Below are 14,455 nucleotides of genomic sequence, written 5' to 3'. Positions count from 1 at the left end.
TCGTTTTTATTATCAAGATAAAAATGCCGCACTTTAGTTTTAATAGAGGTCGTCCTCTCCAAAGAAGGTATCTCGTGAGGTGGTTTTATCGAAAAGAGAATGTCACAAACCTTCAGTCTTTTGTCATATAATCTGGATTATAGAAAGCATTCTTGCATTTGCAATGCTATCTTTATAAAAAGATGTTAACTTTGTCCAACTACATTCAGTGTTTAGCTCTGCTAGCCTCATCTTTTGTTCTTCTTTTCCTTGTTTATCCTGAAGAAGGATATCTATATTCTTTTCTTTTCGTGTATGTTTTATTTTTTTATTTTTTAAAACATTTTTTATTGATTTATAATCATTTTACAATGTTGTGTCAAATTCCAGTGTTCAGCACAATTTTTCAGTCATACATGAACATATACACACTCATTGTCACATTTTTTTCTCTGTGAGCTACCATAACATTTTGTGTATATTTCCCTGTGCTATACAGTATAATCTTGTTTATCTATTCTACAATTTTGAAATTCCAGTCTATCCCTTCCCACCCTCCCACCTGGCAACCACAAGTCTGTATTCTATGTCTATGAGTCTATTTCTGTCCTGTATTTATGCTTTATTTTTTTGTTTGTTTGTTTGCTTGCTTTTGTTTTTCTTTTTTAGATTCCACATATGAGTGATCTCATATGGTATCTTTCTTTCTCTTTCTGGCTTACTTCACTTAGAATGACATTCTTCAGGAACATCCATGTTGCTGCAAATGGCGTTATGTTGTCGGTTTTTATGGCTGAGTAATATTCCATTGTATAAATATACCACATCTTCTTATCCTTACACCATATACAAAAATCAACTCAAAATGGATCAAAGACTTAAACATAAGACAAGATACAATAAACCTCCTAGAGGAAAACATAGGCAAAACATTATCTGACATACATCTCAGAAATGTTCTCTTAGAACAGTCTACTCAAGCAATAGAAATAAAAGCAAGAATAAACAAATGGGACCTAATGAAACTTACAAGCTTCTGCACAGAAAAGGAAACCATAAGTAAAACAAAAAGACAACCTACAGAATGGGAGAAAATTTTTGCAAATGAAACTGACAAAGGCTTGATCTCCAGAATATATAAGCAGCTCATATGACTGAATAAGAAAAAAATAAACAACCCAATCCAAAAATGGGCAGAAGACCTAAACAAGCAATTCACCAAGGAAGACATACAAATGATCAAAAGGCACATGAAAAAATACTCAATATCACTAATTATCAGAGAAATGCAAATCAAAACTACAATGAGGTATCACCTCACACCAGTCAGAATGGCCGTCATTCAAAAATCCACAAATGACAAATGCTGGAGAGGCTGTGGAGAAAGGGGAACCCTCCTACACTGCTGGTGGGAATGCAGTTTGGTGCAGCCACTGTGGAAAACAGTGTGGAGATTCCTCAAAAGACTAGGAATAGACTTACCATATGACCCAGGAATCCCACTCCTGGGCTTATATCCAGAAGGAACCCCACTTCAAGATGACACCTGCACCCCAATGTTCATAGCAGCACTATTTACAACAGCCAAGACATGGAAACAGCCTAAATGTCCATCAACAGGTGACTGGATAAAGAAGATGTGGTATATTTATACAATGGAATACTACTCAGCCATAGAAACCGACAACATAACGCCATTTGCAGCAACATGGATGCTCCTGGAGGATGTCATTCTAAGTGAAGTAAGCCAGAAAGAGAAAGAAAAATACATTATGAGATCACTCATATGTGGAATCTGAAAAACAAAAACAAACACAAACAAACAAACAAAACAAAGCGTAAATACAGGACAGAAATAGACTCATAGACATAGAATACAGACTTGTGGTTGCCAGTGAGCCTTAGTTGCTTGTCCAAAGATAGGAGTACAATAAGAAGTGCAGCAAACTTTCAAAACACTTTTGCAAAGTGCGGACTCCATAAAGCCAATGCACTTTTAACTTATAACCAATAGGTTAATTTTGGAAAAAATACTTTGCCTCTCTGGGCTTGTTTCTTCACCTGTAAAACTCAGAAGGCAAGGAAACTGCCATTTATGATTGTTTATCACATCACATACATGATCTCTTTAATTCTTGTGGGTAAACATTATTCCCATTTTTATAATAAAGAAACAGAAAACTTAGGGAATTTAAGCAACACTCTGCAAACTAATAAAGTGGCAATGCAAGGATTCTAAAACTCAGCATGTTATCTGATAACATTTGGTGGCTCTATCATTCTGAGCACGTAAGTAAAATAAACATTGCTAGAATAGACTTTCCAACCACTTGGCAATAATTATTACTGATATAACAGTATATTTTTTTTACTAGAATCAAAATATTACATTTTCTTCTTTATTCTAGACTTGATTTTCCTTTGCATGTGCAAAGGTAGCAAGATAATAAAGATCTAATTTGCAAAATTCAGCTGTGATTTAAACGAAAGTTTACTAGGTTCTCAGATTTTCTTTTTATGTCTGTTTTTTATGCCCCCACAAAGCCTTATTATAAAAATTTGCAAAGAATATCTGAGTAACATGTGAGGTATGAAACCATGTGTTACAGACATGGTCCTAAGTATATTTATATTCATTTTCTTCCTCTTCATCTATGCATGAATATGTCATATGTGAAAGTACATATATTAAAATGAAATTTATGCAGTTCACTTCATAGATGGTAGAAAGATGTTTTGATTTACCCTTATTTCATGGAATTCATTAACAAAGCTCATAAATTCTATGATATTGGAAATGTCAGTTAACTGTAACAGCCAAGCCATATTGAAATAGCCTGGTGGACAGCTAGACTATTTTAAAAATAAATCTAGATTTCAGTCATTAGTTCTAGCCTTTTCACCAAATATTTTTTCTGTTAATGTCACTGCTTTCTAGTTAGCATTTTTCATGGAGAAGTTTCCCTTATTTTTTTTCTCCAAAAGTGTAAAGCCATCATGTAATGATAAATCCTGGGGCTTGTGTTCATTGCTATACTTTCTGGAATTTTTGCCTCAGGCCTCTGAGGAAACACTGCATTCCAGTAATGAAGAGGAAGACCCTTTCCGAGGAATGGAACCCTATCTTGTTCGGAGACTTTCTTGTCGCAATGTTCAGCTTCCCCCTCTCGCCTTCAGACAGCTGGAACAAGCTGACTTGAAAAGTGAATCAGAGAACGTTCAACGACCGACCAGCCTCCCTCTGAAGATTCTACCATTGATTGCGATCACTTCTGCAGACTCCAGTGGGTGAGTCACTTTGGGCGACATTTCCCCATTTTATATTTTTGATGATGATTGTTATCTGTGGTCTTTGCATTTTGTGGCTCATTGCTTGATTTGAGTGGGAGGATCTTGGGGTTTCTAGAGCCAAAAGAAAGAAGGGTGATTTTTCTCAGGTAATGTTTCTATCTCTGCAGGGGGAGACATTTAGTCAAATTGTTTTATAAGGAGGATTTGAAAAGGTATTGATGAATGATAGTGAGCATCTGGGAAAGGGAACTTGGTCTTGGAAGATTAATATTGGTCATAGGTGATTTAATAGAAAATTTCTTAACAAATGAGGACTAATGGACAAATTACCATGTAGTTTTACGTCTCTGGAAATAGTAGGCAATATTCATTGATGCAAAATGAATTTGGAATCAAGAATAGGTTGTACTATAATTAGGATCAAAGCAAATACGCAATTATAGTCATGAGTCTTGTAATTTGGCCTTTAACATTTTCAGGTGTTGCTTATTAGAATAATGTTTCAGTTCCTAGCATAAGGTGGTTTTATTCTGCATCAGACAGTGAGATCTCCATAGTGTAACATTTGTATTTCCTGCTTTGCAGAGTATTTGGGTTTTTATTCTTTTCCTGTTGTTTAGCAATGGAATTTTTACTCTCTAATAGTCATTAACCAGGTAAAATATTGTCAAAGAACGTGAGGATAGTGGGCATGTCTGTTATTAGTTTTTTTGGCTAGCTGCATTTTTAAGAAGAGAGAATGAAGGCAGTGGTCCATACTTGGACAGGCTTGAACACATGCTAAGATTACAAGAACAAAGTAATTTGTGATGCTGCAAATGTGAGTCCACCTCATTCTCTGTCAAGTTAAAGGCATGTCTAAAGAACGTACCTTTTGGATTTTCCTAAAAGTTATTAGGAAAGTTGGGGTCAGAAAAAATTTAACCAGTAACTTCATATAAGATACCAAGTTTAGCTATTTGAATCATTACAGACCAGTTCAAAGCACCTATGTTATTAAAAGGTATGAGGAAATCACTACTGGGTAAATAAGACAACAAATTCTTACTTTGAAGTGATGGAAAGAGGAAGTATGTGATGTGTTTGTTTTTTGGTGAACTATGTATATAAGGAAGATTGTACACCTATTGATCAGACACACTAAAGCAGGGAGGAATTCTATATGGCAGCTTGATCTGAGCATTCTTTGAAAAATATGGTCTCAAAAACCCTCTTTGGGGTCAATACCACTTCATCTGTGTAGGGGGCAGGATTCATCTGCCAGGTGTGTCAGAGCTCATCAAGTCCACCCCTTGGTTTAATAATTTGCTAGGAAATCTCCCAGAACTCAGTAAGTAGTCATATTCACAGCTGGATTGATTACAGCAAAAGAATACAGAGCAAAATCAGCAAAGAGAAAGGCACATTGAACAAAATCTGGAGGAAGCTAGATACAAGTTTTCAACAGTTCCTTCTCCCAGTGGAATCAGACAGGATGCAGTTAATTCCTCCACTATTGAGTTGTGATCACACATGTGACATGTGTTCACCAGAGAAGCCTTCTACCAGGGAAACCTGTTTAAGCCTCAGTGCTTCTGGGAGGTATCTACAAGAGTCAATCTCAGAGAAACAGAGTAGAATGGAGGTTGCCAGGGGCTGGCAGCAGGGAAATGGGGTATACAGTTTCAATTATGCAAAATGAACAAGCCCCTGAGATCTGCAGTTGATGATACTGTATTCTACATTTAAAACTTTGTCAAGAGGCTAGATGTCATGTTAAATGTTCTTACCACAATAAAAAAAAAAATTAAAAACAAAAAATAAAAGATATACTCAGTGCCCAGAATTTTTACTGAGGGCTGGTCACTGAGGCCCTCTCTTCCTAGCATGTGCCTAAATTCCAGATTCCCAGAAGGAAAGCAATTGTTCAGCATAAATCACTATTTTTTTTTTTTTTTTTTTTGCATGATCAGTGTAGGCACAGGGAACCACTCTTAGCAGTTAGGGAATGATGCGAACCCTCTTGAAATCCAAGTTCCCACATGCCAGCAAAGGGCCAACCTTTCCAACAGGCTTTTCTAATGGTAACAGTCTCAGGCCTAATGGAAACTCTTTTCTGCACAGCAGGTTTATCTTAGAATCATTATCTTGCTTTCTCTACATTTGAAGAAGAAGGGATTATAATTATAATTATAATTAAAATGAAAATGAACTAATTTAGGCCTGTGATGTATTCAATTACCTTTGCTATCTCAAAAATTTTGGTGGCTAAACATGATTTCTCTTTTGAAGCTGGTGTTCTATCATGGGCCCTTAAAAGAAAGTGATGCAGTATATTTAATATATCTGTGTGTAGTTGGGCCATGTGTATAATTAAAAGTCTCAAGTAAAAGCTAAGCTTATTTAATTAAATTTGAATGTGTTACTAAAAACAAATAAACAGCCTCCAGGTGCCAAAGAACTTAGAGGTTTAGAATCGTCTGTAAGCTACTACTTCTGTTGGTTCTAAGTTTGTTTCCTTTTAAATCAAGAGTCTAAGTGTAAGAAAAACAATGCTTACCATTTACAAACTTGTTCAATATTTTGGAGGAAAGAATTTCTCTTTTAGAGAGATGAAACAAGTGATTTTTCTGTACCAGAAAATAGCCAAGGGAAGCCAGGGATGAGAGTGGCAAATCACCAAGAAACAAAGACTAAGGATGTTTTAAAGGGGTTCCTTTTACCTTTTGAAGCAAAAAGAATTTGTGAATTGAATATTTGCAAACTATAAAAATCAGGAGTATACTTTTCGTCTGAGCTTTGGAAGGGAAACAGAAGGTAAGTTTAAGGATCACATTCTGAAACCATTCCAGTTAGCCAAGAACACCAGATTCCTTCACAAATATGAGAAAGGGCTAATGGGAGGTGTAGACTATTATAGCTACATTCTCTATAGCCCAGTTCCCCATCATTAAAGGTTAGTATGCATCCAGGCCCCACTGTCAACTGAGACATGGGCAATTGTAAATCCTTGATGGGAAAGGAGGCTTTTCATGCCCTTCAAATTTTTTTTTTTTTTTTTTTTTTTGCTCTTTCTTCTGAGGTATCAGTACCTCAGACAGTTGCTCTGTAAATATTACACAGGGGGGTCTAGAGACTTGTGTTACCCTTTTAGAAGTCATGATGTCGTTTCTTAAGGCAACGTTGACCTACAAAAATGAATGCTGTAGTTGTTAGCTATTAACTTCCTCATGAAGCATCTGGGTCAAGAGTTCAAGAGGAATTTTTAAAATTAATACTTCCACAATTCTACTTTGATTTTTTTTTAAACCAGGAAATATGACTGTGTTCAAATGTACACATTTAATAATTCTCTCTGAATGTGCCTAAGGTGTTAGCTCGCGTGTGTTGTGATTTAGCAAACTTTTGAAACGTTCAATGATCACAAAACAGAATTGTGACACCTGGGATGCTGAGGACCTTGAATTCATCCACCAGTTAGTTTTTCATATAGGATAGGATCGCACAGGCTTCATGACTGTTTATTGACTCTTACTGAAGAGACACAGACATCTATTAATGGCTTGAAATGTTATGAACTTGGCAAGAACTTGGAATGCCATAGCTTTCTAGATTTTTATTCTAAATAGTTTTCTATCCATTTACTTTCTTTAAAACTTTTTTATTAATGCATAATTTACATGCAGTAAAATACACGAATCTTAAGGATACATCTTGATAAATTTTTATATACTTGTATACTCACATAATCACCATGTCATTTCCTATCTTCTATCAAAAAGACTAGTCTTCCCTCTTCTTGGACATCATAAAAGAAGAATCATATAGTAAACACTTTGCATATGGTGTCTCTCACTCAAAATGTTTTTGATATTCATCATGTTGGTGTATATATCAATAGTTTGTTCTCTTTTTATTTAGTGTAGCATTCTACTGTATGAATATACCATAATTTATCTATATGCTTTCATTGATCACCATTTGGGTATTTCTAATTTGGAACTACTATGAGTGAAGTTGCTATGCACATTTTTATACAAGTCTTTTGTGGATGTATACATTTCTTTTGGTTACATTCTTAGAAGTAGGATTTCTCAGTTATAGATAAGCATATATTTAGTTATTACTTCCCAACAATTTTCCAAACTGATGTGCTATTTTGCCCTCTCCCTAGCAAGGTATGGGAGTTCCAGTTGTTCTGTATCCTCGTAAACACTTGGTATTCTCAGCATTTTCATTTTAGCCATTCTGGTGGATGTGTAGCAGTATCTTACTGTGGTTTTAATTTATATTACCCTGATGAGTAGAAGTATTGTTTACTTTCTACCTTCAGTATGTTTATTGACTATCTGAATATCTTCTTTTGTGCCATATGCATTTAAATATTTATTCAACTTTTTAAAAATTTATTGATTTCTGGAGAGTGTACATTATAAATATGAGTCATTTGTTAGATATATGCATTATAATTGTATATTTTCTGTCACATTATGGCTTGCATTTTTACTTTCTGTTTACTTTTAATATGGTAGTAACATTAAAGACCTCTGCCGTGTGTGTGTGTGTGTGTGTGTGTGTGTGTTTGGTGTGTAGGGAAACATGTCACAGTGAAAGGTCAGAGAAATGAGTATAAGTAAGACAGCAGTGGAATTAGGTGGGAGAAAAGAGAAAGGAGGATGGGCAGATAAAGGGGAAAAACAGTGAAGTGTGCAGGGTAAAGGAGAAAATTTAAAGTGGGAAATGGATGCAGCTTAATAAGGAGAAAGCAGGTGACAAGAATGACACTTGACCTGCAGGGCAGTTTTACTTGGAGAAAAAGACAGTTGATCCCTTGAATATTAAATGGTGGCAAATAGGACACACAGCATTAAGGGGGCAGACAAAGAAAAGTTGAGAATGAAATGACAGTATGTTCATGGTGGCCAATAGCAGAGTAGTAAGTGGTTAGGAGTGGGGACTCTGGAAAAAGATGGTTTGAATTTGAGTCCTGCCTCACCACATAATATCTATCTGAGCTTGGGAAAGTTCCTTAACCATTCCAAGTTTCTAATTTCTCAAGGACAAAAATAAAAATAATAGGAGTACCTACCTCACAGTTTTGTTGTGAAGATAAAATACTTGATAATATTTTGGCATATTATAGGTACTTACTGTATAACAACAATTACTGCTACCTACTGCTACGCTTATTTGGGAAAATATTGGAGAAAATCATGTTAGCTTTTGTTAGTTTCTTTATTGGAATTGACGTCAAAGATCCTCTATCAATAACCCTAGGAGTAGAGATGGATGTTCTAGCCGATTTAGGAGTCAACCAGAAATTTGTTCCTGGTTCAGAAAATTAAGGTTGCTTTGGGCTTGTCACATTTGTGTTAAGAATATGCTGCTTTTGGCATCTGTCCATAGACACGCCCTGTTTGCAAGGATTATTCAGTTATGTTTGGAGTGAGATGGGAAGTCCTCTTCATTCCTTACCTCCTCCTTGCTTCACTTCTTTAACAGCCCTTGCTGACTTCTGCACAGTGCTCTGGTCGGAATCCTCAGGAGGAATTAGGAGCTCCCCTTGGCCCCAACTCTGGCTTACCTTCCCTGGGTGGTCCTTGTATTCCCCAGATACTCTGAAAAGGGTTTAGCTTGCCACATGTGGAAATCACTTCCTGCACACAGGTAGGAAATTGTGGGAGTGAGGGAGGGTGATGGGAGGTAGTGCTAAATCTCTCTAGCTGTGTTTTACTGCTGCATCAGCTATAATAGAATGAGAGCCAAGAAGTAAGTTTTCCCCTTGTGACATGATGACGCACCTCTGGATGGATGTATATTCAGAGATATGTGTGGGTGGAGAATATTACAAACACTTTCTCATCACTAGTGCTCCATTACCTGTCTGGAGAAGTACACTGTGTGTATTTGTATTACTATGTCCCATAAAAAAAGGAAAATGAAAAGAAGTTAAAGGAAGAAATGGTCATGCTTGGGAATAAAAGAAACTCCCCAACATAGGGGGGAACAACTACTTTAGGCAAATAAGGCTTCACATTCCAAGGATCTTCCAGAAATATTTCCATGAGTTATGTGCCATTCACAGAGGAGCTGGTCCCAGTCGCCTCTTAGACGTTGGATCCTTTGATTAACCTCCCAGCATCTAGTGTTCTTGAGTACACACAGTACGTTAGCATGAACATAAAAAAAGGTAATTTTCAACATTTTGTTACTGAATCAAAATCCAAACCAAATAAAATGAAGAGAAACAGAATCCTGGTTAAAGCAGACATATCTGAATTTTACAATTTTATCTTTTCAACCTAAGAAGGTATTGATAGTGGGCATTTCAGATTTGAAGTGTTTTGGGCATAAGAATTTATGAAACTAAAGAGTTGTATTTCACTATGTACCCAGGAGACTTGCACCTTCATATTGGATACGTGCTCAAGTTTCAAGAGATTTATCTGATAAGTTCTTGCTGAAAGTTATGTGGCATATCTATAACCCACTAGGCAAAGATTTCCAAAATTGAAAATGGGCACACATAATTGTGATTGTAAAAGTTCCCTTAGAAATATGGCATTCTTGAGCTGGACTTGGTTTTAAAAACAATCGCTACAAAGAAATAGGGAAGCAGTACTTCCAATAATCGTAATGATCTATGCTATGTAAAAAAAAAACTGGATTCCTTTGTCTTTGATCTTTTAAAATGCAATTTATTGGCACAGTGTCGAAATTTCTCAGAATATCCACAAAACATCACGAGGCTTGTTTCTAGAGCATTTACTCTGATTTAATTGAATCGAGCTTCATTTTCACTTTGAAATTTGTGATTTTCAAGATTAAAATTAGACTCTAAGAGTGATGAAACACTTTATCTTTACTGTATAATATCTTGATAAATGACATCTTGAATCTAATCTAAACAACTCAGTAATGCTGATGGTTTTTCCTCACACATCATAGAAATTGAATGTTTTATGATATCTATTACTCCCTATGTTTCCAAAAAATAAAGAGTAGTTTGATAATTCAGTTAAAATAAAGAATATGATGATAATTATCAAACTCTGATTTCTTTTTTAGACCGCTGTAGTGGTTTCTCATTCTTGTAGTGCTCTCCGGTGTTCTAATCAAGGTTATCTGAACAGAATGATACCACACCACAAATTTTACTCTGTATTTGTATGTCAGCAAAGTAACATGTACTGGGGAGGGTTTACTTCTGTAATCAAATGTTTCTGTCTCATCAGACTCCCATGTTCATAAAAACACTAAAGAGAGTGGCAACTGGTACATTTACGACACCAGAGCATCTGGTCCCTGTTTCCAAATCTTTTTTTATGCCAGTTTTACTTGTTTGATAGTATAGATTGGTTAGAGATCGCGTATTTTCTAAAAATGAAACCAGTGAAGCATTTATTTTACCATGAAAAGTGATTGAAGAGCCCAGCACTATGGTAGGCAGAGTGCAGAGCTGAATAAAAGCACTTTAATTATTTCTATCCAAGAATCATTGTTTCCAGCTCCTCGGATAGTTGCGTTTTCACAAACACTACCCTGTTTGACCATCATTATGTAACCCATCCTTATATAACCATTGAAGTGTTTGGGGATGTTTTACAGTTCTTTCAAGGTCATGTTCTTCTGTCTTGCAATATCATGTCTGTGGGGAAAAAAAGTAGGTGAAAGCACTCTGATTGAATGGCCTTTATTTAATTGTTAAGTGCTGCATAAATGTGTACGTTAATTTACACTTATTATTCGTCAAAGTGTATCAGTCTGTAAAGTCTAAAACAAGATAAATGTGTTAGGCTGAGTTTTGGGAGATGAGGTTATCACACTCTTTTGCCCTCCTACAAATGAGCGCCACAAACTGGAAAAAAAGATTCTGTTAAAACAAAACTGTGTGTAGAAAAGGAACTGTGGGGAAAATATACGACCTCTTGTGTTACACTTTTTGATTGTTGTTCGTTTCCCTGAAAATCCTGGCTAGTTGGTTAGAATTCTTTCTAACAACTTAGGATTTAGGTGTCATTTACTGTACTGATTTATCTCATTTGTTTATAATCTTCCATCCACTTCAAAGGAATTAGATGGAGCTAGGCATTTTTAGATCTATTCCAAATATGTGGAATTCAATCAAAATAGTGTGGCATTTGGTTGTTTGATCTCATTTATTTAACATATCTGGATTGACTTTATTTGATGGATTAGTGTCATTTACCCTGAAGTTGGTGGCTCTGAGCTTGGGAAGGGTGCAACCTTTGCCTGCATTTCCAAATGGGCTTTTTCTCAGGGTGTTCTGCCTTTTACTCCAGTGTGATTACTAAAAAAATGTGCCTAATGCTGAATGCCATAAACACACACACACACACACACACACTCTCCTGGTTATGTGGAAGTGATACATTGAAACCTAGAACTTTAGTATACATAAATAATGAATCTAAAATATATAATTTATAATGTAGAAATAAGATTTAAAATATAAAAGTATACTTTTCAATTGACTTTCTGGAACTTTTCCATTTTTTGGGGGGTCACATATTTTAGGAGTGTTCTCCATTCCACCTTCACTAACTGTTCTGTGCCCCAGTAAACATGTGATTTTGGCTTTCTTATTTCTCCTATATTATTTGAGATTAACTTTATTTCTTGAAGTCATATATTTCTATCCATATTAGAGAATCAAGTTAAATTTTATAAACTTAAAAGAATGACTGCAAATTATGTGGATGAATATGTTCATCTACTCAATCATGTATTAATCGTGTGTTTATGTAGTTACTTAGTGTCTATTTTTTTCTACACATTGAGCTATGAACTGGAGATGGTATGCTCAACAAGACTGACACAGCCACTTCTTCCATAGAGTTTAGAATTCACTTGGCTACACAAACAAGGAAACAGACAACTACATCCCCTTTGTTAGATATGATGTTTAAGGATGACTGAGGAAATGCAGGGTAATGTGGGATATCATAAGGAAGCAAATTAGCCTAGGCTTTTGAGGAACTGACAAAGTCAGCTTAGACCTCAAAGGAGATGGAATCAGGTAGAGAGAACAGCAGGGACAAAGTCCAATGAGAAGGGAAAGCGGGATGTCTGCATTCAGATAACTGAAGCTGTTTAAGGATGGCTAGACCAATAGGCCATGTTGAAGTTACCATTATTGTTCATTTTTCATGTCACCAATGTGTGATAGTTTGGAATATTCTCCAGTAGTGCTGAGTAGCCAAGGTATAGGCATTGAGAAGGCAAGTAGTTCAGTTGATCCAAAATTTGAGAGTGGGGATGCAACATAAGAAAAATTGAGGAAGGGATTTGAGAGTTTTGCAAGATAGTGAAAGAAGTGATGAACTGTGGCACCCAAGCTCGGTATGGAACTGAGTGGGTATAAGAAGAACCAGATACAGAAAGGGTTCGAGATCTCTCGAGGTTTCTCTTAAGTCAAAGAGGTGAAATTAGAATAACTGAAGAAGTTAGGATGGCATATATGAAGTATGGGATGTTTGAACCTTAAGATTTAAGTTTTGAGGGCCATTTAAGGGGTTTTCAGGATGTTAGGGGATTGCCAGGGAAGAGCGTGACTGTGGTGAAAAAGAAGTAGTGGAAGAAGTGAGAGATTTAGGCATGAGGTGACCCTTCCACATCAACACTGAAGCCACACAGGATAGAAGCAGGACTCAAGATGTCAGAGAGCTAAAAAGGTGCACGGTTTTCAATCAATGGGAGGACATAGTGACCAGGGAGACTGGTGGAAGTCAGTGATGAGATAGAGTTGATTGGCATGGATGCCAAAGGGAGGGTTTCACAAGAGGATGGAGGAGTGCTGATTAGTAAGTTACTGTGAGTAACAGGGAGAGCCCCAACCCCATCTCAGGAAGAGTTACAAGGCGCTAAGACCAAGGGCAGCCTTCCCTCTGGTTCACTGCAGGGTAGCGACATCCTCGACAAAGGGTCAAGTTTGAAAGAAGGCAGTATGTGGGGTGACTGTTCAGAGGCAAAGTGAGGACAAAGGAAAGTCTGTTTACCACAGAAAAAAAGGGGTTCCAGAAGACCTAACTCAGAAATTTGGAAGAACAAGAGTGGGGCTTTGGATGGAGAAGAAAAATCACAGAGCAATATAAGGATAAGGAACAGAGGAGGAATAATCTACCTCCGGTGGTTCTCTGAGATATGATTATTATAGCTGAATTCTAAAATATTTTCAAGAATTGGTCCAGCTTTCCTCTGACAGACAGATTCAGGGAGGAGGAAAGACTATGGAGGTTATCCTAGTCCAAATAAGTAGGTCCCCGGTGGTAGCCTTTAGTTCCCAGTACTTTCATCATCTATTGGAAACAACTTCTGCTGTTTGGGAAACTTTACATCTTTCAAGCTACTCAGCTGTGTCCTAGATTTATTACAGGCTGTGGAATATGGAGAAGGATCTGATTTTTTCTTATGTGCATTATCTTTGCAATCGGAAGATTACTTTACTTTAAACAATTGGTTTTTTTTATATTTAACCCTATTTTTTTTTGCCAGTGATAATAACAACTTAGGTGTTAATTAGCATTTGGATTTCTCTTTTGAGAATGTCCTTTCTTAGAAATGATCATTGCCTTAAACAATTCTGCTTTCTTAAATATTCTTAAATACTATTTCTGAGATTCAAACATTATTCTAGTTCATCATGCTGCCAATTATAGCAGCAAAATCTAGAATGAAGTTGTATTTTATGTGGACAAATTCTATTTGTAGAAAACTTTCTGCAGTAAATGAAGCTACTTATGTGACTCTGGTGAAAGAATGCAAAGGCACAAGCTAAGGTTTTCTCTTAGCTTGTGTGTAATGTATTTCTTGCAGATTTTTTAATAGCAAACTGTGTTCATGCTAATTATTCATTCAAAACTATTTGATAGAGTTGCATATTTAAGTACCGGGACTAAAAACCTTGATATAATGCCTCTGCAAACACAATGTTTTAGTCATGTCTCTTCTGTGACCTTGTTGAGGGTCGTTTTTGTTTGTTTTAATCCTCACCATATGGAATGGTATCTGTGACTAGAATTTAGCAACTATGGAGTATGTCATATTTACAAAATGCCTTAGCAAAGGGTATTAATTATACTTTACAGAGACCCAGAGAGGCTTCATTTGTCTTAAGAAGAAATGTAAATGTTGATTGATTTTTAGATTTTTGTGTCTTTACCACAAATAAAGACCAGATAAAACC

General features: G+C 36.2%; 1 protein-coding gene across 1 annotated transcript in view; it reads left to right on the top strand.

The window, feature by feature from the left end:
- Positions 1 to 14,455, top strand: part of PDE4D (phosphodiesterase 4D) — a 1,287,753-nt gene that overhangs the window by 399,883 nt on the left and 873,415 nt on the right. The window contains exon 4 of the mRNA XM_010974890.3: positions 3,038 to 3,267. Coding sequence (XP_010973192.2) covers positions 3,038 to 3,267 — 230 coding nt within the window. The remainder of the gene's footprint in view (positions 1 to 3,037; positions 3,268 to 14,455) is intronic.

This window comes from Camelus dromedarius, chromosome 3 (genome assembly GCF_036321535.1).
Source record: "Camelus dromedarius isolate mCamDro1 chromosome 3, mCamDro1.pat, whole genome shotgun sequence".
Classification (NCBI taxonomy): Eukaryota; Metazoa; Chordata; class Mammalia; order Artiodactyla; family Camelidae; genus Camelus; species Camelus dromedarius.
Note: the sequence above shows the minus strand (reverse complement) of the source record. Positions and strands in the feature narration are given on the sequence as shown.